This window comes from Colletotrichum navitas (assembly GCF_030913465.1).
Source record: "Colletotrichum navitas strain CBS 125086 chromosome Unknown LY79scaffold_18, whole genome shotgun sequence".
In the NCBI taxonomy this organism is placed as follows: Eukaryota; Fungi; Ascomycota; class Sordariomycetes; order Glomerellales; family Glomerellaceae; genus Colletotrichum; species Colletotrichum navitas.
The window spans coordinates 25,244-51,963 of record NW_026850564.1 but is presented as its reverse complement, the minus strand read 5'-3'; the positions used below and the strand labels follow the sequence as shown (position 1 = coordinate 51,963).

The 26,720-nt window shown below is 51.1% G+C and overlaps 8 protein-coding genes across 8 annotated transcripts; 6 read left to right on the top strand and 2 right to left on the bottom strand.

Annotated features, from left to right (window-relative positions):
• Positions 1-769: 769 nt before the first annotated feature.
• LY79DRAFT_668348 (uncharacterized protein) lies at positions 770-1,064 on the top strand (the record flags this gene model as incomplete). The annotated part of the gene is made up of 3 exons (XM_060563514.1): positions 770-859; positions 934-958; positions 1,024-1,064. The coding sequence occupies 3 exons, from the start codon at positions 770-772 to the stop codon at positions 1,062-1,064; spliced, it is 156 nt and encodes a 51-aa protein (XP_060415839.1).
• A 226-nt stretch (positions 1,065-1,290) lies between these two features.
• On the bottom strand, positions 1,291-2,706 carry LY79DRAFT_668347 (methyltransferase domain-containing protein; the record flags this gene model as incomplete). Its single annotated transcript, XM_060563513.1, has 6 exons — positions 1,291-1,485; positions 1,564-1,702; positions 1,764-1,879; positions 1,941-2,145; positions 2,240-2,600; positions 2,697-2,706. The coding sequence occupies 6 exons, from the start codon at positions 2,704-2,706 to the stop codon at positions 1,291-1,293; spliced, it is 1,026 nt and encodes a 341-aa protein (XP_060415838.1).
• A 690-nt stretch (positions 2,707-3,396) lies between these two features.
• Positions 3,397-8,248, bottom strand: LY79DRAFT_512179 (ATPase; the record flags this gene model as incomplete). The annotated part of the gene is made up of 17 exons (XM_060554342.1): positions 3,397-3,680; positions 3,731-3,879; positions 3,937-4,087; positions 4,143-4,188; positions 4,239-4,362; positions 4,414-4,646; positions 4,699-4,833; positions 4,883-4,965; positions 5,011-5,343; positions 5,422-5,575; positions 5,628-6,550; positions 6,610-6,741; positions 6,790-6,856; positions 6,908-7,042; positions 7,095-7,439; positions 7,487-8,038; positions 8,114-8,248. The coding sequence occupies 17 exons, from the start codon at positions 8,246-8,248 to the stop codon at positions 3,397-3,399; spliced, it is 3,981 nt and encodes a 1,326-aa protein (XP_060415837.1).
• Positions 8,249-9,785: 1,537 nt separating this feature from the next.
• On the top strand, positions 9,786-11,767 carry LY79DRAFT_123518 (nucleosome assembly protein). The gene is made up of 6 exons (XM_060550784.1): positions 9,786-9,934; positions 10,070-10,149; positions 10,241-10,569; positions 10,627-10,966; positions 11,023-11,342; positions 11,420-11,767. Exons 1-6 carry the CDS (start codon positions 9,888-9,890, stop codon positions 11,468-11,470), a joined length of 1,167 nt encoding a protein of 388 aa, XP_060415836.1. The 5' UTR covers positions 9,786-9,887; the 3' UTR covers positions 11,471-11,767.
• A 904-nt stretch (positions 11,768-12,671) lies between these two features.
• Positions 12,672-15,361, top strand: LY79DRAFT_682569 (D-isomer specific 2-hydroxyacid dehydrogenase). The gene is made up of 8 exons (XM_060564589.1): positions 12,672-13,469; positions 13,547-13,854; positions 13,922-14,401; positions 14,456-14,565; positions 14,620-14,662; positions 14,723-14,781; positions 14,840-14,921; positions 14,978-15,361. The coding sequence occupies exons 1-8, from the start codon at positions 13,165-13,167 to the stop codon at positions 15,004-15,006; spliced, it is 1,416 nt and encodes a 471-aa protein (XP_060415835.1). The 5' UTR covers positions 12,672-13,164; the 3' UTR covers positions 15,007-15,361.
• A 3,191-nt stretch (positions 15,362-18,552) lies between these two features.
• On the top strand, positions 18,553-23,685 carry LY79DRAFT_512191 (P-loop containing nucleoside triphosphate hydrolase protein; the record flags this gene model as incomplete). The annotated part of the gene is made up of 7 exons (XM_060554343.1): positions 18,553-18,687; positions 18,760-18,889; positions 18,955-19,144; positions 19,217-23,069; positions 23,126-23,199; positions 23,266-23,480; positions 23,537-23,685. The coding sequence occupies 7 exons, from the start codon at positions 18,553-18,555 to the stop codon at positions 23,683-23,685; spliced, it is 4,746 nt and encodes a 1,581-aa protein (XP_060415834.1).
• Positions 23,686-24,413: 728 nt separating this feature from the next.
• Positions 24,414-25,587, top strand: LY79DRAFT_548268 (POS9-activating factor FAP7). Its single transcript, XM_060557387.1, has 3 exons — positions 24,414-24,742; positions 24,876-25,021; positions 25,174-25,587. Exons 1-3 carry the CDS (start codon positions 24,557-24,559, stop codon positions 25,364-25,366), a joined length of 525 nt encoding a protein of 174 aa, XP_060415833.1. The 5' UTR covers positions 24,414-24,556; the 3' UTR covers positions 25,367-25,587.
• Positions 25,588-25,599: 12 nt separating this feature from the next.
• Positions 25,600-26,668, top strand: LY79DRAFT_628804 (inosine triphosphatase; the record flags this gene model as incomplete). The annotated part of the gene is made up of 6 exons (XM_060562141.1): positions 25,600-25,987; positions 26,072-26,145; positions 26,195-26,339; positions 26,400-26,436; positions 26,488-26,521; positions 26,578-26,668. Exons 1-6 carry the CDS (start codon positions 25,814-25,816, stop codon positions 26,666-26,668), a joined length of 555 nt encoding a protein of 184 aa, XP_060415832.1. The 5' UTR covers positions 25,600-25,813.
• Positions 26,669-26,720: the final 52 nt, after the last annotated feature.

The following is a 26,720-nucleotide window of genomic DNA, read 5'->3' as shown; positions in this document are numbered from 1 at the left end:
ACGAAACCACAAGTGTGAGATTCGGACGGGTTTCGAGGCGGTAACTAGGGAGAAAGAACAAAAAAGAAAAATAAACAAAGTATCAATTGTATGGTTCAAGAGTTAAGTCCCTTGGCTGATCAAAGGAAGTGTAAGTAACTAGTGCTGAAGGGGATGGGTGACGGGATAGGTGGCTCTAAAGGTACGTCGCGATAATCAATTGGGGGGTTTGTCAGGTCCGAATGAGAGAGTCCTGTAACCCACCCCACTCTGGGGGTTGTTAGTGACTTTCCAGGGCCCCGCTCGCCCCGAACTCTGGAAGTACTGTAGCGGAGAGTGTTTCCACTATATAGGTATCTAGTTGAAGGTACCTAGGTAGGTACGTAACATGCAGAGGCAGGATACGTACCGAAAATAACAGAAGTAGCGAAGGGGGCCACTGTCAAATGTACTTCTCACCATTGGTGCTCCGTCCGTCTCGGCACCACTTACCTAAGCATAGAAAGCTCAAATCGCTTTCCACCCTGTCGCTCTCGAACGACGCTCCATCAACCTTCTACCCGGCACTTATCACCACGTCTTGAGCTTCTCGACATATCCTGCCCGTGAAGTCCCGAGCCCCCAGTGGACAAGACGACACTCAAGGTCTGTTTATTTACCAGATATCACTCAATTGAGTCCTCCGAACGCACCACTGACGGTTTCAGTTGCAGGATACTCTCTTCTCACCATTTTCGATCGAATATTTCTCCTAAAACAGACGCGCCTGGGCGAAACCACCATCGTCACCATGTACCCTGGTCCCAAGCCTCCGACGCCTCACGTTCCTGGCATCTACCGCTTCACAGCGACTGCCTTGGGTGCTGGCATGTGGTTCTTCGTGCGTCTTCTCCTACAGCTTCCAACGACGACTCCGAAAGTCCGTGACATACTGACACACTGTATCATCAACAGTTGATGTACCGCGCGAAGAAGGACGGTTTGTCTTGCTCCATATCTGGTACACCCCTTACAATCAGAGACGTGCTGACGGACGATATGCAGGACCCGTGTTGTTGGGCTGGAAGCATCCTTGGGATCACTAATCAAGAGGTCTCGAGACGAGAAGGGCTTTGAGCAGGTTGATTGCGGGTTCGCATAGAAAGCGGTAACGGCGACGAAATCGATATCTTACACCAGTACTTTTGGTTAGATGCGCTAAAATGGGAGGGATAATGATTGTTCTACTATGCGCACAACCTACCTAGATTTACGTTGAACGCAAACGTTGAACGCAATCCGTTGCTTGACCTCTACTCCATGTCTGTCTACTTATTTGCCGGGCTTCTCGAACAGGTAGTGCGCGACGCCCCAGGTGTCCCCGCCTTGATAGGCAAACAGCTCGGAACACGCCAAGTAAAATATCTGCCACCGATTATACCATGCGCCGGCGTCCAATTCCCCATATGTCTCGACCAGGTGTGGCCAGATTTCCTTCTTGTGTGCGAGCATCTTGCTCAGCCAGTCCTATGGAATTAGTGTCAGCTGTTGGCCCTTGTGAACCTGACTCCAGATTGCCGAAATAAACTAGTATAAGAGACCGACCTCGCACGTCTTGGAGTAGTGATGGCCATTGACCCACCACTGCTTTCGGATCCTGAGGTCCTCTTGAAAGAAGAGAAGAAGATCAGTCGATGGCATGGTGCCTCCGGTAAAGAAATATGTGGTCATCCAGCCCTCCTCACTAGGGTTTGCAAGGTCAGCAACTATCGCGGAGGCTTAAGAATCGTCTTATTGCCACTTACTAATCGTACGGCGTGGTCTTGTGGGCAAATATGTGAACGAACAGCTTGCCGCCAGGCTTCAGTGCCCGTCCGACCTTGGCCATGAGGAGCTCATAGTTCTTCATATGCTCGAAAAGCTGTTGTTCCTCATCAGTAATGGTTCAATTGCAGAGGGTGAGCAGTGAAGGGAATGCATACCTCAATTGAAACGACTCGGTCGAACGACTCTTGGTCAAACTCGTAGTCAACGACATTGCCGGTGATGACGCTAAGATTCGTGAGTCCCTTCTCCTCGGCCTTGGCATCGATGTACTCCTTTTGCGTCTTGGAGTTGGAAAAGGCTGTAACCTTGGAGTTGGGGAAAACTTCGGCGAAGTATAGAGCACCTGATCCCCAACCACAGCTGGCCACATCAAGTCAGCTGGGCTGTTCGTTATATCTTCTGCCACTTGAGTTGAAGCAGGTTGTTAATATAACAATAGAAAGAGGCAACTGACCCAAGATCCAGAATACTCATGCCATCCTTCAATTCGGCCTTTTCGACATAGGTCTGCAGCATGGCCACCTCGGCCTGGGCGAGCGTCTCGCCGCCTTTGGGGTATAAGCAGCACGAGTATTTCATACGAGGACCCAAACACGCAGCAAGGACCCCGGTGCCAACCTCGTAGTGCTGTTTATTGGCAGTTGCAGTCTCAATGGCAATAGGCTGGGTGCGAAGTTTCTCGATGAAGGCCATCTTGCGCTCATAGTCAAGGCCGAGGGAGGTGCTCGCGATGGAGTCGAGGCGCTCCTGAAGCTGTCGCCGAATGCCTATTCTGATGATGGCATGGGGCAAATACCCGCTGTCAAGGATCCAGTCTGGGTCAATGGGTTAGAGAAGAAATATCACCGTGGTCATACGGCGGTGGATTGTCTTATCAGTGACACTAGCATGGGCAGGGTACTGAGACTTACCCATATTCATATTGCATTTAAATCAACTAGAAGCAGCCTGATAGTTTGAGCGATGGTGAGATGTACAACGATGATGCTCGAGTTCGGCTTGGTGATTACTGCAATGTTTATTTTGACTGCTTGTGTGAACTGGGTCCAGGAATGTCGAATGGTCCAATGCTTCGAAAGGGGAAGGGGTGTCCGAGCACACAGGACAATAATGTATTGGATGTGTTACGAAAGGCACTTGGACAAGGTTGTTTGTTTCATGGATGGAGACGTACGGGAGGTAATATGTTGATCAACGGATATAAGAACACTCTCTCAACCAGCGCAAAGCTAGGGAACTCGGCAATCGCGGTGGTTGGGGTGGCAGGTTGCATAACACAGCTTGAACCAGCCCCGATGACTCGGAGCCGGGGTGTGGGCCTTTGTGGACCATCAATGACACGTCCATTTTCCTTTTACCTACCTACCCTGCGCTACGCTGCCTTATATTATGACTCTGGGTAATGGCTCCTGCTACATCAATAATAGGAAAGCAACTCAAACCGAGATGCACAAATGCTAAATTTCAAGATGACGATGGACAATTTACAATCGCCGCAACAGTACAAGTACATACCCCAATGCAGTTCCAATGCTATGGTCTGATGTATTCTGATAAGACGCTCGACCAGATCGACCGTAGCCTTGAGGCGATCGAAGCATTCAAACCTTCTTACATCTGCATGCTTTCCAAAATCGTCTTATACTCCTTCCTCTGCTTGGGTCTCTTTAAAACCCGCTCCTTGAAGTAACCTGCCGCCCGAGACAGCTTCTGAAAGATATATTTTTCCGATGTCCACGCCGTTGCCAAGTAGACGCCTCCCAAAAGGATCATGAAAATTTTAAAGTCCCAGCTCGTTTTGGTAAGCTGCATTAGATGCCGTAATGAGTGCGCTGGCCCGAGTATCATGTACAGTGTGATCATTAGTGTTACCGCAATGGTCGCCATGAATGGCCCTGGGTTTGGTTAGAAAAATGGGTGGCTATAACAGATTAGCAATACTTACAGTTCTTCAACGCCGGTTCCCTGAAAGGCGGGCCGGCATTGAGTACGACGCCCGCTAGAATGTATTCAAAACAAGACACCAAGAACAGGACTGTATTCTCCGAGTTCTTGATATTTGATTTGTCATGTTCGATTTGGGGCGGAATATACCTGTTTCTTGTGAGCGAACGTGAATATGGTTAAATCACCGGCATATCGCCTGCTTACCACGGTTGCGCTCGCACCGCCGCGTATACAACTGCCTGTATCAGAATGCAGATGGCCATTTGGCCGAGCAGTGGAATGAGCACCTTGCGAGAGACAAGATCTGCCGTTGGCCGTTTTCGTGACAGGACAGGAAACGGTTCTGCCCAGCTCACTTAAAATATAAGTCAGTATACCAAATTGAAGACACCCGCCCGGGCTTGACTTACTAAAGACAGCAATTGGCAGAATCAACAGCAGATCGATAAACAGAAACTGAGAATTGATCAGCAGTCGTACACTTGCGGTGGAACACGGCAACAGACCTGAAAGTCGCCAAGGTTTGACGCCGTGGCATAGAGAAAGCTGACAGACGTGAACTGAATCGCCGAGTACAGACTCATGTACTTGAAACAGCTAAAGCTTGTCACAAGAGCGGCGCGTCCCTCTCTACGATCAACATCAGCAGGTGTAACCAGGACGGGGTATTATCACACTTACCTGATGACCTGAGGCACACATCTAATGTCGAAGACGCGCGATGTGAATGGGGCTGCGACAGAGGCCTCCGCCTCTGATAGTGAAATGCCAACGTCGGCTGCCTTGAGGGCACCACAGTCGTTCGCACCATCGCCACAAAACCCACAGCAATATCCAATACCTTGGAGCTTCTCGACCAGCTCGTGTTTTTCGTCCGGTGACATCCGTGCGAACACGCGACCGCGGACAAGCATCTATTGTTATGAGTTACCGATACCAGAATATGGTTTCGAAAGGCCAACTAACCCTTTGTAAAACCAACGGGGACGCAAAATCCACGATCCACCGGAAAACATCGCCACTAACAGCTAAAGAGTAGTTGCGTATGTCGTTGATATTGTATGCCAGTGACGCATCAACTTCAGCTGGAGGAGGCAATGGCTAAAATGAACGATTAGCTCGGGCATCTAAAGCAAAGGTTGTCATTTACCAGTAATGTCTCCGCATTCAGTTGGAACATGCCATTGTCGATGCTCTCCCATTGAAGCTGTGCTTTGGGATCACTAGCATTGCCTACCGACTGTTAGAAGGCGTAAGGTAACTAAATGCACCACTTACCTTCTACGAATCTCGGAATGAAGCAGTGCGCCGTTTTGTTGATCAAGTTGCATTCACGAGCCACGCTAATGGCTGTCAATATATTGTCGCCGGTCACCATGGTTGTGCTAATGTTTGACTGAAGGAGCTCGGCAAGCACCGAAGCCGTGGTTGGCTTCAGTTTGTTCTCGAAAATAATGAATCCGGTGAACTCCAGGTTTGCCTCTACTTCATGCCGCTTCATCTTCTGCGCTTTCACCCAACTGAGTTTGGGGATATGGCGAGTGGCACATCCGATTACACGGTAACCCTTGTGGGTGTAGTAGGCGAGTTGTTCATCGTAGTCGATCGGGACTGTTTGAAAGAGAAACGACGGTCAGCAACATTGACAGGCGTGGAAGAGTGCCACTACAATGGTGCTATTTCACGTACAGCTGTCTTCGCGACATATCTCCCGCATGCATTCAGGTGCGCCTTTGACGTATATATCCCCACTTTGCTGGCCAAATTGTCGGACAATAACACTCGCTCTTCGAAGTTGAGAAACGAATTCGAAGGACCTCAAAATCCCGAGTTCGAATGGAGCCTATTTATCTTTGTTAAGAGTGGTTTCTCCTGGAGCAGAGTCTTTGACCTACCGATCGGTCCCGTAGCGCAATGGTATGGCGCAATATCTTACTATGCTCGGGAGGCGGTCTGGCGACCGACGGCGAAAGACTGCCTTGGTCTTGGTCATCTATCTCATTGGGGCTCTGTTTCCCTTCCTCGAAAGACCATCGCGTGAATTCGAACATTTTCAAATCAAGCGGATCTCCCATTAGCTCATCATCAACGGATCGGAGTGAATGACATGTTGCCATGGTAAACAAGGCAGCCTTAAGCCTTGATGCCTGGGATGAATCCCCGGACCGGTCAAGCATCAAAGATAACGGATCTGTGAGTACGTCTGTGAACTTGCCTGTGGCCGGTGAGGCAACCCGAACGCCGAGAATATCCAGTCCGTCTTCTGTGAGGGTGCCCGTCTTGTCAAAGCACATAATGTCAAGCTTGCCGCCCACGTTGACACGTTGAGGGCTGATACAGAATATTTGCTTCTTCTTAAGCCGACTTAGCGCAAAGTTGGTGCCGATCGTGAGTGTAGCTGGGAGCGCAGGAGGCACCACGATGGTAATGAGATCCAGAGCGCGCACGATGATGAGGTGCCAGGCCAGGTGTAGGCGCAAGAAGTTGACGAAAGATGCGACGAAACCAAGCATAGCTACCACGGCCATAACGCTGATGTACCGGAATGAATCGCGGTAGAACTTGAAGCCGGAGGGTTTGGGGAAAAGCATGGATCGCACAAGAGAGCCCTTCGTTGTACTGAACCCTGTCCTAACCACAAGCGCGAGGGCGACGGCGTCCCCATCGCGATCTTCTTGGGGACGTCGAGCCCGAATGATCTTGGTACCACAGAAAAGGAAATGCTTGGCAATCTCGGGAGATACTGTAGGTGCAGCCAGGTCGAGATTGCACATAGTGTCATCAGTGGCCGGGGACTTCGAGACAGGCACCGATTCGCCTGAGGCAGGTGTGAGTACATGCTAGATGCTAATTCGAGGATGCCCTGTGAGTGCTTACCTGTAAGCATGCTTTCATTAACGATACAATCGCCGCTAAGGAGTAGGCCATCACTTGGGAACTGGGTCAGGTTCGGGTCGCTAACTTCGTACACATCGCCAGGCACAAGCTCGCTCGAAGGCACATATCGCCCTTCTGTTGTTAGTGATACTCTAGGTGGTAGCGATTGACATTGCTCACAGAATCCATTTCGAAGAACTCGGACGTCACACTCAAAGCGAGAAATCTCACTAAGTCGTTTCATCGTCTGGACCTGTTAGCATCCAGCCATAGTTCTGAAATCATGGTTCCAACTCACCGCTTTAGTTTCAATAAGCGTTGTCGCAATACTACCAAACGACATCAAAAAAATGGCAACGGCGTAGTAGTAATACTCGTCAAGAGACCAGAGAATCAGACTAGCAATCTGGAAGACGTAGAAAGGATGAAACACCTGGAGACGTCAGCAATTTGGCTCCGACTTCAGGCAATGGATGATAGCCAACCTCGTCCACGAGCAACTGCGATATCGACTTTTGCTCAATATCAATGAGGTTGTTGCCAAAGACGACTTCCCGTAAGCCCTTCTCGTCGCTGTCTATACCGGCACGGACAGCGCGGGGATCAGTCCAGTTCGGGTCCACCCATCCATTGAACATAACAAACTTGTCCTTCTGCTGATTGAAGTACAGCCGGACGTAACGATAATTCAGCATGCGTAGTTCGGTGACGATAGGATCGTATTCATCATCCATCACGTAACTCTTCTCACCGGAGCCAAAGATGGTGGACATGGGCCTGCCATATAATTTCTTGTCCACGTTCATGACGGCAAACTCTCCCCATTGATTCTGCGCAAGTTAGTGGTCAGTCTAGCTGGCTGGGCCCAGTAGCTTACCTCCACCACAACCCAGTCACACTCGGCTAATGGGGACGGTTTGCCCAAGAGCCTCACCTGCCAGCGAGGAAGCCATCGCAATAACAGCCAAGCAAGACCAAGCGTGGAAAGACAGAGTCCTACATACGCAACAAAGCCCAGTCGACTAGTCCGGAATCCAGCAATAGCAATAGTCAGATCCTCGTTCACCATGTATATCTTTTGACTCAAACGATCTCCGCCTATGCTTTTACTAGTGGTCGCGCTGTCGCGGCGCAAAAGGCGGTCATGGACGGAAGATCTCGAGTGCGTAGAAGATCGTCTATGCTGAATCATGTAGTCGTCGGCCACGTCCCCATTTTCGATATCAATGTCGCTCTCATCCTCGTCGCCAAGGGTAGAGTCCCCAGGGTCGGACACACTTTGGCGTTCCTCGTTGTCATACGAGGTAGGAGAGGGCTCGGGCTCGTCTTGGTAGTATGTAAAACTCGTCGTGGAGTCTGCACGAGGCCGGCGATGGGAGAAGGAAGAAACACTAGTGGGAAGGCTTTCGGCGATAGGACCGGAGAAGAGCTATGAATACCCAGAGTCAGATCTGATGAATGGATGGCTGGTGGTGGTAGTAGTGCGCATTGCAGGAAATCTAACCTCATCATGGGCCATTTCCACCTCTTCGAAGATGCTTGTGCTGCTTTGGTTCGAGTTGAGCCTGTACAGTGGAGCGTGGCCATTTCTTGATGTCGACGGGACACGATGGTGTCCGTTCTCTCTTGGGGCTGACATGTTGGCGATCTTAGTGCGACGTACTCGCTGCAGCGGAATTAAGGTGTTCAGCTCGAGCGATTGTACTTGGAAGAGCGTATCAAACTGCCGGGGCAAGGTGCAACCGAGGAAGGACGGTGGTGTATGCGAGCTGAGCAGGGCGCATGTCCGCGAAACAAACGTACGATGTCGACAACAGGGTTGGATGATGTTGATAGCGAGGCAGGTTGAAGAACTGCTACCTACGATGCGTTTGCGTCGAAAGGCTTGCGATAGATCTTGATTGAACTGTGATTGACCATGAAACTGCAATACGGGCAAAGAACAGCGGATCGGGGTGCTATGTAGTTTGTTCTCCGACTCGGGCTCACAGCCGAGCAAAGCAAACCAAGTAGCGCCGCCCCGTTGAATAACGCGAGTGTGAGGTTAGCGCATCCCAAGTGCGTCGCGTGAGGTCAGGTACGGGACCTTAGGTAGAAAAGTCCGGCAAGATACTTAGCCACAAGAATCCTTGGAACCGTGAGGCTGCCATAGCCGCATCTGGCCCGCCGAAGTAGGTGCTTTTAGAGGAGATGAGATCACTGATTGGTTGTTAATGAATATTCATACCTTATCGATTGGTGTGTCTCTTATCGGACCGCGGGCAGTGCCCCTCTCTCACTCACTCACAGACTTAGTCTTCATAAGGAAGACTTACTATATATTATATAAGCAAGCCAGGATGGTTACACGGTTGCAATGGGCGAAGGTGAAGAGGGCAAATGACATTTTCTGGTCTAGTGGGGTAGAACTTGCTTTGTCCCCGCTGCAATGCAATGCGCTGTTGTTGCTGCAGCAGGGCGCCCCTGGAGTGTGTATCTGGCCCTGCCTCCACTTGAGGAACTGGACGCGAATGTGGCGTGGCATTGAATGGACGGTGAACTCTTTTTCTTCTCTCGCTTGACCGACAGTACCTGGCCCAAACACCTATTGATTGGGATCCTGGCTCATCTCGGTATTTTACGCAAATACTCTTGATGATTTTGGTACTGTAGAAGATCAAGACTGGTCTCAGGTTGTTAACCCCATAGGTACTTCCTACCTATGTATACAGCGTGTACTATTATTCGTCGGTGCTCTGGGGCAGCACCTGCCTCTCCTTGCGGGGGTACCGACCGGCGACATGTACGATGTAGGGATGATGGATGACTATGGGTATTGAAGGCCGGGGTCATAGAGCACAGCAGTGAAAGATAGAAGGTGCTAGCCCGCCTAGCCCATGGGCACCCCCTACACACTGTTGCCGTAACGGAATCTATTGGCAGCCCACTACCCGCTGTGTCCGCCTAATCATGACCAGAAGTAGGCGCCTAAGCAGGTAAGGGTAAGAAAGACAGTTGCAATACCCGCCCCAACGAAGGAGGAGAAACGCCTCTCTCCCTTGTTTTTTCTTTTTTTCTTTTTTACAACACCGCATATTGCCTCCCCCCACCAGAATAACACCAGAATAAAGTCGGGTGCACAATCTAGAACTCCTACCACACCGGGACCCGCGTCCTCTGCCCTGTCAATTCCATCAACCTCAACCCCCCCAAATCAGCCTGGGAATTTTTCATCCCCCGCCTCTCACAACATCACCCTATTCCTCTCAACCACGAGAAAGACGAGTCGAACGCACATCATGGCTGAGCCTATTCGCAACAAGCGCCTCGATCCGGCTACTGCGCCGTAAGTAACAAAATCTGCTGCACTGTTCGGTAGTGGCGAGGGGTCGCTTTCTTGCGCATCGCTTCCCGCACCCGCCTCGGCAACTCATTTTCCCCGGAATCGACCACGATGGTTAACACTGACGTCTGTCTCAAGCACGCCGCAGAACACCCCTCTTCAGAATGCACCCATCTCTTCGCATGCCCAGCAGCCTGGCGTTGCCAGCATCAAGGAGGGTATGTAACAACAGCCCCCTCTTTTAACCTTGCCCCCCGTTTTGCCATTCCCCTCTATCGACCTGTTACTGACGGTGTACCTCGATCCCAGAGGACTTTGACCGCGCCGCTGCCGCCTCAATCTTCGCCCAGAACCCTAAGCTCGTCCAGATGATTCAGGGAAGACTTGGATCCCTCGTCGGCCGATCCTCCGGTTACATCGAGTCGCTGCCACCCCAAGTGCGCCGTCGCGTTGCCGGCCTGAAGGGTATCCAGAAGGAGCACTCCAAGCTCGAGGCCGAGTTCCAAGAGGAGGTTCTCCAACTTGAGAAGAAGTACTTTGCCAAGTTCACTCCTCTCTATGAGAAGCGTGCCAAGATCGTTAATGGAGGCTCTGAGCCATCCGAGGAGGAGATCAAGGCCGGTGAGGAGGACGATGAGGTGGACGATGAGACCGATGATGCCGAGAAAACTGACAAGGCTGACAAGTCCGCCGAGTCATCCGAGCCTGTCTCTGGTATCCCTGAGTTCTGGTTGTCTGCCATGAAGAACCAGATCTCCCTTGCCGAGATGATTACCGACCGTGACGAGGCCGCCCTCAAGCACCTTATCGACATTAGGATGGAATACCTCGATAAGCCCGGTTTCCGCCTCATCTTCGAGTTCGCCGAAAACGAGTTCTTCACGAACAAGACCATCACCAAGACCTACTTCTACCAGAACGAGAGCGGTTACGGCGGCGACTTCATTTACGACCACGCTGAGGGTGACAAGATTGAGTGGAAGGAGGGCAAGGATCTGACGGTCAGAGTCGAGAGCAAGAAGCAGAGAAACAAGAGTAAGTTTTGCACGAGCCGCAACACGACGGCCAATGGTCGCTTACCCCGGACGCAGACACCAAGCAGACCCGTATTGTCAAGAAGACGGTACCCACCGAGTCTTTCTTCAACTTCTTCTCGCCCCCCCAAGCCCCTGCCGACGAGGACGATGATGCTGCGTCTGACATCGAGGAGCGCCTGGAGCTCGACTATCAACTTGGCGAGGATATCAAGGAAAAGCTCATTCCCCGTGCAATCGACTGGTTCACTGGCGAGGCATTGGCATTTGAAGAGCTGGATGATGACGATTTGGAGGGTGATTATGATGATGAGGACGATGAGGACGAGGATGACCTTAGCGAGGGCGGTGATGACGATGAGGAGTCTGAGGATGACGTAGGTTATTCCTTACCAGTAGCTCAAGGCAGTACATTGCGGGCACATCGCAATACAGATGCTAACCACGGATGCAGGACGACACCGGCAAACCCAAACAGGAGGCGGCCGAGTGCAAGCAGAGCTGAGTGACGTAAGCACAGGTCACTTTGTTGCTAGGTTCCTCGCGTTCATGACAGTCTGGATTGAGGAAAACTTGATGGTCGGGCAGTGGCTCTCTCGCGCTGACAGAGGCGCGGTAGTAACTACGTTACGCTTCGCGCCAGGGTAGCATTTCACGTTCAAGGATTGGGCCAAGCAGAGCAGCGTCCGACAGGCGAGCTCCTGCTTGATAGATGGTAATTGACATTTCGGTCCGAGACTGCTTTTTTGACGACTTTTTACGTCTTGGTCATGAATGATGTTGTACGTTGCTGCTAAAAGAGGATTCGTAGACAGGGTGTTTTGAGTTTCTCTTTCTTTTTCTTTTTCTTTTTTTTCTTTTTTTTTTCTTTTTTTGTAAAACGGGTATTGGAAGACCAAGAACGCAGGTAGTAGACAGAGAAAAGGTCAAGTCAGCATTCTTTCCCTCTTGCATTACATGTCGAGGAAACCCGACGACAATAATGCAGCCTGAGAATATAGTAATCTGAAGCCAATCCAGTGCCTGCAGCCATGCTCATGACAGGGATGGATATTGTCAAAGAGACCATGGTGTTCTCTACATAACGGCAAGTCGCACGATGAGGGTGAAGTCAGAGCAAGCGATGGAAGTTAAGAATTTCGGTTTCGGGAGTCTCGGCGGTGGTGACCAAAATGGTAGCTCCGTTTGCATCAAGTTGCCGTGTCGGGGTCGGAGGGCGGACGTCGCGGCGCAAGTGAACTTAGGGCGTGGCACAGTAAGTAGGAACGGTTTTCGAATTAGTCACACAGTCACAGGTTTGCAACATGGTTCAAACTGCCGGGTGGTTGGTTGCATGCTTGTTCTATGGCTGAATAATTCTGGAGCCTGCTTTGAGGGGATATGGTGTCAAATGGTGTCCGACTGACTTGGGAGTGCTTTTCTGATGCACTACCTATGTCCGCATTGTATTGGCTTGGGCATTGTTTGCGGCGGTAGAGGGGTCCGTAACCGGTGCTGTAGGTAATATCACCGAAGTACACTAGAGCCGCAGGGGGTCCATTACATCAGGTTGTACGGATAAATGCGGTCAAATTATCAAGGACGCCACGACCCATGTGGCATTTGGACAATCGGTCCGGCCATGCCTCCCTCTGCGCCAGCACTGGGGAAAAGTTTTTCTCTCTTGCGCCCCCCCCCCCCCCTTAGTATCAACACAGTGCGCGGTTCTGGAGTGGTAGCGTCCTTGGCTACCAACCCACAACTTCGGGGTCTGTCTTGCCAGGTCTTTCCTTCTTGCCCCTCCATTGCCTAAGGAGTTGGCCGCTGGCGGCGCACGTCAACGACCTCAAGAGGGAAGCAGTGAAGTACTTTTTAGGTGAAGAAGCCTGGGAAAGATACCTAGTCCGAAATTTGGTACTTACATTTTTCAATGGCCACGCCCCTCCCTCTGACATCCCGCCTTATTTGACTGTGCCTTTTCATAAATATTTCCAGAACACATCAATCTGCGATCGGACCTTAACTCTCACCACTCCTCGTTGGCAATCCCCGCTCATCGTCTCTGATACTATACCCAAAACTCACCTCACTGTCAGACGTCTTTTCCCGTCGCATTCGTGTACTTCTTCTCACTGCTCCTCATCAAAAAAATCGTGCCGCCCCTCCATCAATCTCACAGTCATATAAAACGAACCAAGAACCTTATAGGCGTCACGCACCATGGCCTCAGCAAAGGATATCGCCGGTGCCTTCGCTCAAAGCAAAACGCTCGAGGTTTCTGCCAGCTTGGGTCTATCGACTTCCCCCACGGTCAATTTTCAGTCTCCTCCTTCTAGCTTTGCAGGCGCTGCTTTGACGCGTAGACCGGTCCCGAAGCTTCTGAAACCCTTCGACACTCAAGACATCAAGATTCTGCTTCTCGAGAATGTGAACCAGACAGGCAAGGACATTCTCGCCGAGCAGGGCTACCAGGTTGAGGCTCTCAAGACCTCTCTGCCTGAGGACCAGCTCATTGAGAAGATTCGGTAGGCATCTTTCTTTCGACCGTGGCTCGACAGCCAAACGTAGCCAAGATCCTTGCTCACACTATGTGATACTCCAGGGATGTGCATGTCATTGGCATTCGCTCCAAGACCAAGTTGACCGAAAAGGTCCTGCGTGAGGCCAAGAACTTGCTAGTAGTTGGTTGTTTTTGTATTGGCACTAACCAGGTCGACCTCGAGTACGCTGCCGCCCACGGTATTGCTGTCTTCAACTCTCCTTTTGCCAACTCGCGCAGCGTTGCTGAGCTTGTCATTGCTGAAATTATCACTCTGGCCCGTCAGCTTGGTGACCGTTCTAACGAAATGCACCGTGGCACCTGGAACAAGGTCAGTGCCAAGTGTTGGGAAATCCGTGGAAAGACTCTCGGTAAGTTATCCTAATCCCGCCAGAACGACCTGTGCGATGCGCCGATGGCATACTGATGTGCAACCAGGTATTGTCGGTTACGGCCATATTGGCTCGCAATTGTCCGTTTTGGCCGAGGCCATGGGCATGAACGTTGTGTATTACGATGTCGTGAATCTCATGGCCCTGGGTACCTCGAGACAAGTGCCCACATTGGACAACTTGTTGGGGGAGGCCGACTTTGTCACCTTGCATGTACCGGAGCTTCCGGAGACCAAGAATATGATCTCGACTGCCCAGCTAGAGAAGATGAAGACAGGCGCTTACCTGATCAACGCCAGCCGTGGTAGCGTTGTTGACATACAGGCCCTTATCAATGCCATGCGCTCTGGCAAGATTGCCGGCGCCGCTCTCGACGTCTACCCTAACGAACCAGCAGCCAATGGCGACTACTTCAACAGCTCGCTCAACTCCTGGGGTGAGGACCTGCGTAGCCTGAACAACATCATCCTGACGCCACACATTGGCGGTTCCACTGAGGAGGCTCAGCGAGCCATCGGCGTCGAAGGTGAGTCGATGCCAGTGTGAGCTTGGGATTCGCAATGATGCTGACTTGGTCTAGTTGCCGAAGCTCTTGTGCGCTACATAAACCAAGGCGTTACACTCAACAGTGTAAACCTACCCGAGGTCAACCTGAGATCGTTGACTCTCGATGAGCCCGACCACGCTCGTGTAAGTGTTTAGTGTCGTAAAACCTATGTTGACGTGGCTGACTAGAGTAACTAGGTCATCTACATTCACAGAAACGTTCCTGGTGTGTTGCGCAGAGGTAAGATGATAGCGACAGCTCAACCCATGAAGTCCACATACACATACTGACTGACAACAGTCAACGAGATTTTGGGTAACCACAACGTCGACAAGCAGATTTCCGACAGCAAGGGCGATGTTAGTCTTGACACCAAACTTCGTTCGAGGCAGGATCATATTGCTGACATATGCACAGATTGCGTACCTGATGGCCGATGTCAGCAATGTCAAGGCGGAGGATATCAAAGAGATTTCCGATGGTTTGGATTCTCTTGGCTGTGAGTGCAAAGCTCGGTATTATGATGACAACAAATTTGCTGATACAATGTGACAGCCCGTATCTTGACCCGTGTTCTGTACTAGAGGGGGGGAATTGGCCATGGCATTGGGAGGGCGTTTAAGTTGGACAATTTGGTTCATGATAGCGGCTGATGAGACCCTGCAATTCGAGACAGCATTTCAACATGTCGGCAGGGTCCGCCCGGACGCTTTGGATATTGGAGTATCGGGATTCATATCAACTTGAAGGCAAAGAAGTAGGTGAATATACTTAGGTAGTAAGTACAAAGGCGACTTGAATTTAAAGTAGAAAAGAGGGAAACGAAAAAAGAAACGAAAAAGGGACGAAAAGATGCACAAGAATAATGATATAAAAACATAAAGAAACAGAAAAAAGGGAGCTGAAATCTTACAACAGTGTTGGACGCGCCAACGATGTGACGCGTTTTTGGGCCCTGGTTCAGACTGACTGATCTATATCGTAGCAAATGCTGGTCATGACTAAGCTGGGTAAAAGGTGGGGCTGGAGGAAGTGGATACATAGGACCGCAAAGCGGTGAAGAAATGAGCGAATGCAGAGGCAAGACCGGAAATTGTGCATAGTAATGCAGCGGATCCGAGCCCGGACCTTGGAGACTGGACAGCGGGAGCACTCACTCCCCTTTCTTCATGCCTGACGCGGGTGCGTGTGGAAGAATACCTTCTTTTCAGTGTCAAAAGTGACACGTATCAGATGCCAAGAGCCGTCCGTAGCTGATGTGGTTCAGAGACCATGTGCCAGTCAGCCCACAGCCACATAAAAGAAGAAGGGTAAACGGAAATATGGAGAGTTGCCAGCAGAGAAGCCGTCCTGATGCCAAACAGTCACGGAGTGGCGTGCCAGGGAACGCTGGGGACAGCGGAGAATACCCTGGGTGTCCTGACCTAAAGACGAGATCAACATTTCAGTACACCGGGAGCGAGGCGAATAGGGGAGAGGGAGCACCCTTCTCCAGCGGGAAAAGGGGGCCGTGGAGAAGGGCGGTCAGAAGAGTAATAGGAGTGGACTGGCTGGTTGGCTAGCTGAATGGACAAGCATTGATGTGATAATTATTCGGACCAAAGCGCCAGAGGGCAGTGGGAGGGCACTGTACATTCCAACAATGCTCCCGACCAGAATTAGGGGAATCCCAAGCAACAGTACGTAGTACAGCGCGGCATGTTTCTGATGAACCGGACGCCCATACTGGTCTGAGAAAAGAAACGACCCCAGACGGCATGCCTGCTCGTTGTTGACGTTTTAGAGTTCATGGAGTCTTGGAGGATGGAGTCTGTGGTTACTTTTTATCTGGTTCGGTCCCTTGGGACGACGCACGAAGGCTGGACGGTCCTTTCCCTTACCTTAGTTGTTCTCGGACGAAACAGTAATCCTGATGCTGGAAAAGACGACGGCGCCAAGGCCACAGGTCAAGAGAAGCTTGAGAGAGCCGGTTGTTTCGTTGTTCCCATTTGCACCCCTTCTCTTTCTTTCATGCGGTTGTTGCCGTTTTTGGCTAGCTAAGGGAAACGGGCCTTCACAACTCATATAGCGCTTCAATGTAATGCACTAACGCAGTTCGTCAATAAGTCTGAATAGCATACGCGAAGTTGAGAAGGCGCCGGGCTTGGATTGACGTTATTTTCCTTTTTATTTTCGGTTTCGTTATAATAGAACTTTGGTTTTTCCTTTCTTGAAACAAGTGGTGAGAGGCCTTTGTGATACTGTCCTAGCACAGTTGATACAGACTAACTATATGATACAAGTAATCCTATCAAGGTAGTAAAGGGTGACTTCGTGCCCCCACAGTCTGCTAATTAGAGTTGAGTAACCTCGATATTCTTCCAATGTATTGACATGGTTGTGCGCTGTGCAAGTTCGCAACGTTGCAAGCCTGGGCACCAAGTGCGCCCTTGAGGTTAGATGTCAGCAATTGAGCTTGTCATCTCTTGACGCTCGAATTGACTCGAGGCAACCGTCAGCCAGCCCAGCTGTCTGGTTCGGGAGGTTCCTTTCAACTCTCAATGCCGCCCTACAGATGGTCCAAGAAATGTTGTGGCTATATGGCCACTGTGACATTCCCTTCCCGTCCATCCACTGTGGATGCCAAAGGAGGTAGCGGAGGTCTTTCATTGATTACTTGAGATTAGCCATGGCAGTTCTACACTGCAATCCTTGTGTTGCTTTCTCTCGTTTCTCATAACTGAACGGGCTATAGGTAGTTTACTTTGCTTGAACTGCAGCGCCCTTTACATGCCTGTCACACTGTCTGTGGGGCTTAGCTGCCCGTCCCCTTTTCTGGCCACTTTACGGAGTAGTGTGTATGTAGTATGCCTCAGGATTCGTGCATGAGGCCACTCGAAAAGGGGGTCGGCACCAACGCCTTATGTAATGCAGGGCACCTTCTTGCTGGTCCTTGGCCGAGTATCTTTACCTGATACAAACAAGCCTTTGAAGGGCTGCTGAGGCATGTGAGAGTCATTGTACCCGTCTGTATCTGTATCGGCACCAACCAAACTTGCACTGCTGTAAGGTACAGGCAACCACATCAAAGTCAAAGAAGCTGAAGGCTGGGTTAGGCATCTTAGCTTCCCTGGCCTGCCCCTTAACGTTGCGGTCGGTCTAGTGTATTTTCTCTGTGATGTACCTTGCGGAAGGGGGAATAGGGGACCACTCAGTACCTAGCCCACTCTGTTCTATGCCTGTTACTCAAAGCACGCGGCAAAGCAGCAACAAGAGCAACAAGTGGACGGATTTGGAGTTACAAAGCAGGGAACACCTCGTCCCCCTCCCCTTCTCCAAGGTGGCGTGCAGCAGCGTGTGGCATTAGGTACCTTATCGAGTGAAGTAGCAGCCAGATGCATGTCAAGACAACATGCAAGTACTTGACACACACACACACGCACTGCAACACGCTGCACTCAACAGTGACAGGAACAGCACCAGCACTGGCGCCGCCAAAAGAATCAGTGCGCTCGTCCCTCCCCTGGTGTTTTTCCTTGGAGCCCCTGTCGGCTGGAACCTCAAAAAGTTGTCCCGATCTCTTCCACTTGCACCACGTCGCCTGGCCCATCTTCCCTCTCCTCCCCTTCCTCTCCCACACAACTGTCATTAATCTATCCCGTCTACTTACGGCTTTTGCATTTTGTGCAATCTACGGTTCCTAGCTGGCTATCCCCAACTTTGGACATATACCCACTAGCCGTAGTTGAGCACCGAGCACCGAGCACCGCGCTCTCCTGTCCCATCTCTCAATCCATCTCCATCAAGACCAGACCGGGCCGCACTCAGGCTGGTTCATCTTCTATCACTCCAGACTCTCCCCAGTACCTCCGCCACCCATCTTCTGCTTCTTCTCCTTCGTCCTCTCCAACGAGATAACGACGCCGAGGAACTCTCAGGCAAAACCAATCACTGGTAGCCATCGCCTCCAATCCCTCTTGGTGCTCCTGGATTCTCGCACGCCCATGAATCTCACCGGTTGCCCCGAGCTCCTACCCCTAGACCTGCCGAATCCCATCCACCTCTTCTCCGGGACATACTAGTTCTCCCACCCCCCAAAAGCAACAACCTCCGATTTCGACTCGATCGACTATACTCCATACTTCTCCAGAATGTCTGAGAACTACGACGTCGGAACGAGGGCGTGGCAGCCCGACACAACGGAGGGCTGGGTTGCATCCGAGGTCATCAACAAGACTGAAGATGGTTCCAAGGTTAAGCTGGTCTTCAAGCTTGATAATGGCGAGGTACGATACATGTATTTGTCGGACTGGGTTCCGGCCGATTTCCATGCGCCCCTTTACTGACAGCCGCTGTAGGAAAAAACCATTGAGGTCACTGCGGAAGCTCTCCAGAAAGGCGATTCCTCCCTGCCTCCTCTGATGAACCCGACCATGCTCGAGGCCAGCGACGACCTGACGAACTTGTCCCATCTCAACGAGCCTGCTGGTACGGCCTGCACCTTTTACAATCCATAGATCAGCTGTGCTTACTGACTCTGTTACTTCTTGCAGTCCTGCAAGCCATTCGTCTTCGATATGCACAGAAAGAAATCTACACATACAGTGGTATCGTCTTGATCGCGGCGAACCCCTTTGCCAGAGTAGATTCCCTCTATGTTCCCGGAATGGTGCAGGTGTATGCCGGCAAACAGAGAGCAACACAAGCACCTCATTTATTCGCTATTGCAGAAGAGGCTTTCATGTGAGCCAACCTGTCCTCGACATTCCATTGCCTCTTGAGGGTACGTCTCGGGCGTCCGCTAATACAATGCAGTGACATGGTGCGCAGTGGGAAGAACCAGACCGTTGTCGTGTCAGGAGAGTCAGGTGCTGGAAAGACGGTCAGCGCCAAGTACATCATGCGTTACTTCGCGACGAGAGAATCTCCTGACAATCCGGGAACTCGGTCCAAGAAGGGTGCCGAAGCTATGAGCGAAACGGAAGAGCAAATCCTGGCCACGAATCCCATCATGGAAGCTTTTGGAAACGCGAAAACGACGCGCAACGACAACTCGTCACGATTTGGCAAGTACATCGAGATCATGTTCGATGACAAAACCAACATCATCGGCGCCAAGATCAGAACCTATCTCCTCGAGCGATCCAGATTGGTTTTCCAGCCCCTGAAGGAGCGCAACTACCACATCTTCTACCAACTCGTCGCCGGTGCTTCAGACAAAGAACGCCAGGACCTTCATCTTCTTCCCATCGAGGAGTTTGAGTACCTTAACCAGGGCAATTGCCCTACGATAGACGGCGTCGACGACAAGGCTGAATTTGAAGCGACAAAGGCTTCTCTGCGGACAATTGGTGTCAATGACGATTACCAGGCGGAAATTTTCAAGCTTCTCTCTGGTCTGTTGCATCTGGGAAACATCAAGATCGGAGCGTCGCGCAACGATAGTGTCCTCGCGCCCACTGAGCCTTCTCTGGAGCTGGCTTCCTCGATTCTAGGCGTTAACGGACCCGAGTTTGCTAAGTGGATTGTCAAAAAGCAGCTGGTTACGCGAGGCGAGAAGATCACATCCAACTTGACGCAGGCCCAGGCCATCGTCGTCCGTGATTCCGTGGCAAAGTTCATCTATTCGAGCCTATTCGACTGGCTGGTGGAGATTATCAACCGCAGCTTGGCGACCGAGGAGGTTCTTAACCGCGTTACCTCCTTCATTGGTGTACTCGATATCTACGGCTTCGAACACTTTGCCAAGAACTCTTTCGAGCAATTCTGCATCAACTACGCCAACGAGAAGCTTCAGCAAGAATTCAATCAGCACGTCTTCAAGTTGGAACAGGAAGAGTATTTAAGGGAGAAGATTGACTGGACCTTTATCGAGTTCTCAGATAACCAGCCGGCCATTGATCTTATCGAAGGCAAGCTCGGTATCTTGTCCTTGCTAGACGAAGAGTCCCGTCTCCCTATGGGTTCTGACGAGCAGTTCGTCACAAAGCTCCATCACAACTATGGCAGCGACAAGCATAAATTCTATAAGAAGCCAAGGTTTGGCAAGTCTGCTTTCACCGTGTGTCATTACGCAGTGGACGTCACCTACGAATCGGAGGGCTTCATCGAGAAGAACCGCGACACTGTGCCCGACGAGCACATGGCAGTTCTTCGCGCCTCCACAAACAAGTTCCTTCGCGATGTGCTTGACGCCGCTTCAGCTGTGCGAGAGAAGGATGTGGCCTCTGCAACGTCCAGTTCTGTGAAGCCTGCCGCTGGTAGGAAGATTGGCGTGGCTGTCAACAGAAAACCGACGCTGGGAGGCATTTTCCGTTCGTCATTGATCGAGCTTATGAACACCATCAACAACACGGATGTCCACTACATCCGATGCATCAAACCCAATGAAGCTAAGGAGGCGTGGAAGTTTGAGGGTCCCATGGTCCTCAGTCAGTTACGAGCTTGCGGTGTACTAGAGACTGTGCGCATAAGTTGCGCGGGCTACCCTACTCGATGGACATACGAGGAATTCGCCCTTCGCTACTACATGCTCATCAACTCGGACTTGTGGACGTCGGAGATTCGGGACATGGCGAATGCCATCCTCACGAAGGCACTTGGCACCAGTTCCGGCAAGGGCTCAGACAAGTACCAGCTCGGTCTAACGAAGATTTTCTTCCGTGCTGGCATGCTTGCTTTCCTCGAGAACCTGCGCACCAACCGGCTCAACGACTGCGCCATTCTCATCCAGAAGAACCTGAAGGCCAAGTTCTATCGCCGTCGCTACCTTGAGGCTCGCAACGCCATTGTGACTTTTCAGTCCGCAGTCAGAGCCTACAACGCCCGAAAACAGGTTCAAGAGCTCCGCACGGTCAAAGCCGCAACAACAATACAGCGGGTTTGGCGTGGCCAAAGACAGAGAAAGGAGTACTTACGCGTCAGGAACAATGTCGTCCTGGCGCAAGCGGCGGCCAAAGGTTACCTTCGACGAAAAGAAATCATGGAGACCCGCGTAGGCAATGCTGCTATTCTCATCCAACGCGTCTGGAGATCGCGGCGACAGGTCCTAGCCTGGAGGCAATACAGGAAGAAGGTAACCCTCATTCAGAGCTTGTGGCGTGGCAAACTTGCTCGTCGTGATTACAAGAAGACACGTGAGGAGGCCCGCGATCTGAAGCAGATATCATACAAACTGGAAAACAAGGTCGTCGAGTTGACACAATCTCTGGGCACGATGAAAGCGCAAAACAAGAACTTGTCATCTCAGGTAGAGAACTACGAGGGTCAGATCAAGGCCTGGAAGAACCGCCACAACGCTCTTGAGGCCCGGACGAAGGAACTTCAGACCGAGGCTAACCAGGGCAGTATCGCCGTTGCTCGGCTGCAAGCGATGGAAGATGAGATGAAGAAGCTGCAACAGAGCTTTGAAGAGTCAACTTCCAACATCAAGAGGATGCAGGAGGAGGAGAGGGAACTGAGGGAGTCCCTGCGCTCTACGAGCACCGAGCTTGAGACGGTCCGCCAGCAGAGCGCCCAGATTGAAAGCGAGAAGCTTTCGCTGCGTCAGCAGCTCGCAGAACTGCAGGATCAGCTGGAATTGGCGAGACGCCTTGCGCCCACCAACGGCGAGCTCACAAACGGTGCTACCCAGCCCCAAACGTCAGCCGCACCTGGTCTCATTAACCTTGTGTCCTCCAAGAAGCCGAAGCGCAGGAGTGCAGGTGCTGAGCCGCGCGAGGTCGACCGCTTCAGCGCTGCTTACAACCCTAGGCCCGTATCAATGGCCGTCACCAGCACTGCCCACAGACAGAACCTGCAGGGCACAGGCTTCATGCCCGGTGTCGATAACATTGAGCTCGAGCTCGAGACTCTGTTGGCCGACGAGGACGGCCTCAATGAGGAAGTCACAATGGGTCTCATCCGCAACCTCAAGATTCCATCGCCCAACACTAACCCGCCACCATCCGACAAGGAGGTTCTCTTCCCTTCGTACCTGATCAACCTTGTCACATCCGAGATGTGGAACAACGGCTTCGTCAAGGAGTCGGAACGTTTCCTCGCCAATGTAATGCAGTCGATCCAGCAGGAAGTCATGCAGCACGATGGCGACGAGGCCATCAATCCAGGTGCCTTCTGGCTCTCCAATGTCCACGAAATGTTGTCTTTTGTGTTCTTGGCTGAGGACTGGTACGAAGCCCAGAAGACGGACAACTATGAGTATGACCGTCTTTTGGAGATTGTCAAGCACGATCTCGAAAGCTTGGAGTTCAATATTTACCACACTTGGATGAAGGTTTTGAAAAAGAAGCTGCACAAAATGATCATCCCGGCTATCATCGAGTCCCAGTCACTCCCCGGCTTCGTCACTAACGAGAGCAGCCGCTTCCTGGGCAAGCTTCTACAGTCCAACTCGACCCCGGCCTACAGCATGGACAACCTGCTCAGTTTGCTGAATAGCGTTTTCCGTGCCATGAAGGCGTACTACTTGGAGGATTCTATCATCACGCAGACGATCACCGAGCTGCTTCGTCTGGTTGGCGTCACCGCGTTCAACGATCTTTTGATGAGACGCAACTTCCTCTCCTGGAAGCGTGGTCTCCAGATCAACTACAACATTACTCGTATCGAAGAGTGGTGCAAGAGCCACGACATGCCTGAGGGTACCCTCCAGCTCGAGCACTTGATGGTAAGAAAGACTACATTCACTAGTGCTCAGACCACACAAGCTAATCCGTCCAACAGCAAGCAACGAAGCTCCTTCAGCTCAAGAAGGCGACCCTGAATGACATTGAGATCATTCAGGATATCTGCTGGATGTAAGTGCAGACATAGACAGGCATGAGTGCGATTCTCCGTTGCTGATGACCTCTTTTCCCTCCCAGGCTGTCCCCCAACCAGATCCAGAAGCTCCTGAACCAGTACCTTGTTGCAGACTACGAGCAGCCCATCAACGGCGAGATCATGAAGGCCGTTGCATCCCGCGTTACGGAAAAGAGTGACGTCCTGCTGCTGCAGGCTGTTGACATGGACGACAGTGGCCCCTACGAGATCGCTGAGCCCAGAGTTATCACCGCCCTGGAAACTTACACTCCTTCATGTAAGTGGATCCATCGGCCCGCGTCAACACGAGTCTTGCTAATATTGCCACCCTAGGGCTCCAAACCCCACGCTTGAAGCGTCTCGCCGAGATTGTGTCAGCTCAGGCCATCGCCCAACAAGAGAAGCTCGAGTACGACCCCGAAGACGGCTTTGAGCGCAACGGCGATCTTGCCGAAGTTGACGAGGAAGATGTAGCCGCGTAACCTTGCGTAGCCTAAGAGCGCGAAGGAAAAGAGCGACATGTCTTTCATTAGGAGCTAGGCTGGGCATAGGAGCCTGTCCAGCAAAGCGTTTGTCGTATGCTACCTTGTTGGCCACTGACATAATGAGGCTGTCAAGTGGACGCCGGCTTGTGCATGGGCGGCGAAGTGTCTGTAACTTCATTGTCATGAGTTAGAATTGGGAACTTTGTCACCAAGGTCCCGTACGGATAATGTAAAGAGAAGCAATAGTTGTATGGGCACAAAGTGATGTCATGGATATCGCCGACGATGTGAATGAACTGGGAAGATGTTAGAGGGATATATGTAAACAAACATGCTTTGTTAGTGCAGTACTTTTTGAGCGACAGATGACTCCTGTGGTTTCTAAGTGTGGTCTACCCATGTTTAACCCGTGTCTTGGGCGCGTAATGTTGGTGATATAGGGCCAGAACGACATGGTATTCGAAAGGGAGGTGCCCAGTTCCAGTCTTTTCGGTCCTTTCAAAAGAGGTTCGGGGCTTATACATTCCCAAAGGAACTACGGTTGATAATCGGACTCATTAGTTCCTGGGACTGCCATGCTTGCCATGCGGTTATGGAACTGCAACCGCTGGTGGAGGGAAGACAGAAGGTGCCCCTCACACGTGACAATGAAAAACTTGATGGTGTAGATAAGATAAGCATATTATTCCAGTGGAAAAGTGCCCCTCATTGCATTTACATGCAATAAACGGAGCGTTTCTTTCCACAGTACTTTCTACTCACTACATATTAGGAGTTATACACATGTTCACTAAAGTCTCGAGGTTCTTATACAGTAACCAAAAAGGGAGGGGAAAAGAAGACAGCAGCCTTTAAAGAACCACCGGAAATGGCAAGAACATCGCCGAACATCATCGTTACCGGCACGCCAGGCGTGGGCAAGACGACCCACTGCGAAGAGCTTGCGAGGCGGACAGGCCTGAAACACCTTTCAGTCAACCAAGTTGTGAAGGATAGTGAATGCCACGAGGGCTGGGATGAGGAGTTTCAAAGCTGGATCGTTGATGAAGATAAGGTTGGTCTCCTTCGTATCTTATGTGCTCATACGTATTACTAGATATTCAGACCATACCGGTTCCAGGGATCATGAGCTGGCTGGCGGTTGCAAGGCATTTTTTTGGTATATTCAACGTACTGACAACATTCAGTTGCTCGATACCATTGAGGAAGAAGTTCAGAATGGGGGCCATATAATCGACTGGCACGCATGCGACCTTTTCCCTAAGAGCTGGATCGACCTCGTTGTCGTTCTGCGCGTGGACTCGGCGACGCTCTACGACCGTCTGTCAGCAAGGTAAGACCCCAAAGTCCCATCTTCCATCTCTCGTCACATTTTGCCAGCTATGTATATTGGTGCCTAGGCCAGAGGAAACAGCACAACGCGAAGTGAAAAAGAACAAAGCCAAAAGGACAAGGAGAGCCCCACGACTGACCCTGGATTTTTAGAAAATACTCGGATGCCAAGCTCCAGGAGAACCTGGACTCGGAAATCATGGAGGTTCTGCTCCAGGAGGCCAGAGAGGCATTTGATGAGGAGATTGTTGTCGAACTGACGAGCAACACGTCAGATGAAATGGAGAGCAACATCTCAAGGGTCGAGGCGTGGCTCGACCAATGGAAGAAGGATCGCTCGTTATAGAGAAGGCAGCGAAGTAAATGGACAGAGACTATACGAATTAAGGGTCAACGCGGCACGTAATGCTTTACCAGTTCATTTGTCTTCCGATCCAAAGGCGGTTGATGCCATTACCTCTCTCTTCTTTCCGACTGGCTCCGGCGTGGAACTATTTAAGCTATCATCGGAAACCCGACGAAACCTATCATTGCCACTAGCCTTCCAATCTTACGTTCTTCAACCCAGTCAGAGGTGATGAAATATGCATATATCGGAATATGTGCCCCATTGTATGCAATGAAATGGCCGTACGCATGCCAGCCTTTTGTGCCGAGTTAAACACCTCCTTCGCAACACACCAACATAGGTACTCACAGCCAGTGTCGTATACTTCGAGGAGATACTCGGTACATATTTTTACTGTTGGGATTCATTCATTTGTTCGAGTTTTGTCTTGCTCGTTTGCCCACTATGTCTACGACGCCGGTGGTCAACTTCATCACTGGCAACGCCAACAAATTGCGCGAAGTCAAGGCAATCTTAGAGCCCGCCATCACTGTACAGAGCAAGGCAGTCAACCTGGAGGAGGTTCAAGGTACGGTCGAAGAAGTCACCCTGGCCAAATGCCGCAAGGCAGCAGAAATAGTGAGTTACTTCCTTCACCGCGAAAATGGGTCCTCTGTACCTTTTTGGTATGTGATTAGTTGATGAATTATTATGGGGGTTTAGATTCAAGGCCCCGTTCTCGTCGAGGATACCTGCCTCTGCTTCAAGGCTCTCAACGACCTTCCCGGCCCGTACATGTAAGTAATCTCCTAGCCCGAATGACTTGAGCTACTGACAGGCTCTTAGCAAATGGTTTATGGAATCCATTGGCCACCAGGGCCTGAACAACCTCCTTGTTGCGTACGAAGATAAATCCGCCGATGCTGTCTGCACCTTCGCTTATTCGCCAGGTCCCGGTCATGAGCCTGTCCTTTTCCAGGGGCGAACGAGGGTGAGTTATTTCGCAAGCCCATGATGCTGAACAATGCATAAGATGCCAACGTTACACCAGGGCAAGATTGTCCCACCCCGAGGCCCAGCCGATTTTGGTAAGTACTCTTGGTCTTTCTCCATATGGCTGTGGTGCTAATATTAGAAAGGATGGGATGCCATCTTCGAATATGACGGCCAGACGTAAGTACAGCATCGATGAGCCAGACGACCGCTCGCCCAGCTAATATGTGATATAGCTACGCCGAGATGGATAAGAGCGTCAAGAACAATATCTCCCACCGTGGTCTTGCTCTAAGGAAGCTACAAGACTGGTTCGCTCAGCAGTGAGCGCGCTCGCTAGGCGCCTTTGATGATCGGACATATGGCCAATAAGTCCCGA

Excerpts from the sequence above, each read along its gene's own strand:
- LY79DRAFT_123518 (XM_060550784.1), top strand. The coding sequence starts at position 9,888 with ATGGCTGAGCCTATTCGCAACAAGCGCCTCGATCCGGCTACTGCGCC. Across the intron at positions 9,935-10,069 it reads CTCGATCCGGCTACTGCGCC|CACGCCGCAGAACACCCCTC; the intron begins GTAAGTAACAAA and ends GTCTGTCTCAAG. Across the intron at positions 10,150-10,240 it reads CGTTGCCAGCATCAAGGAGG|AGGACTTTGACCGCGCCGCT; the intron begins GTATGTAACAAC and ends CCTCGATCCCAG.
- LY79DRAFT_682569 (XM_060564589.1), top strand. The coding sequence starts at position 13,165 with ATGGCCTCAGCAAAGGATATCGCCGGTGCCTTCGCTCAAAGCAAAACG. Across the intron at positions 13,470-13,546 it reads CAGCTCATTGAGAAGATTCG|GGATGTGCATGTCATTGGCA; the intron begins GTAGGCATCTTT and ends GTGATACTCCAG. Across the intron at positions 14,782-14,839 it reads TTTCCGACAGCAAGGGCGAT|ATTGCGTACCTGATGGCCGA; the intron begins GTTAGTCTTGAC and ends ACATATGCACAG.
- LY79DRAFT_548268 (XM_060557387.1), top strand. The coding sequence starts at position 24,557 with ATGGCAAGAACATCGCCGAACATCATCGTTACCGGCACGCCAGGCGTG. Across the intron at positions 24,743-24,875 it reads GGATCGTTGATGAAGATAAG|TTGCTCGATACCATTGAGGA; the intron begins GTTGGTCTCCTT and ends GACAACATTCAG. Across the intron at positions 25,022-25,173 it reads TACGACCGTCTGTCAGCAAG|AAAATACTCGGATGCCAAGC; the intron begins GTAAGACCCCAA and ends CTGGATTTTTAG.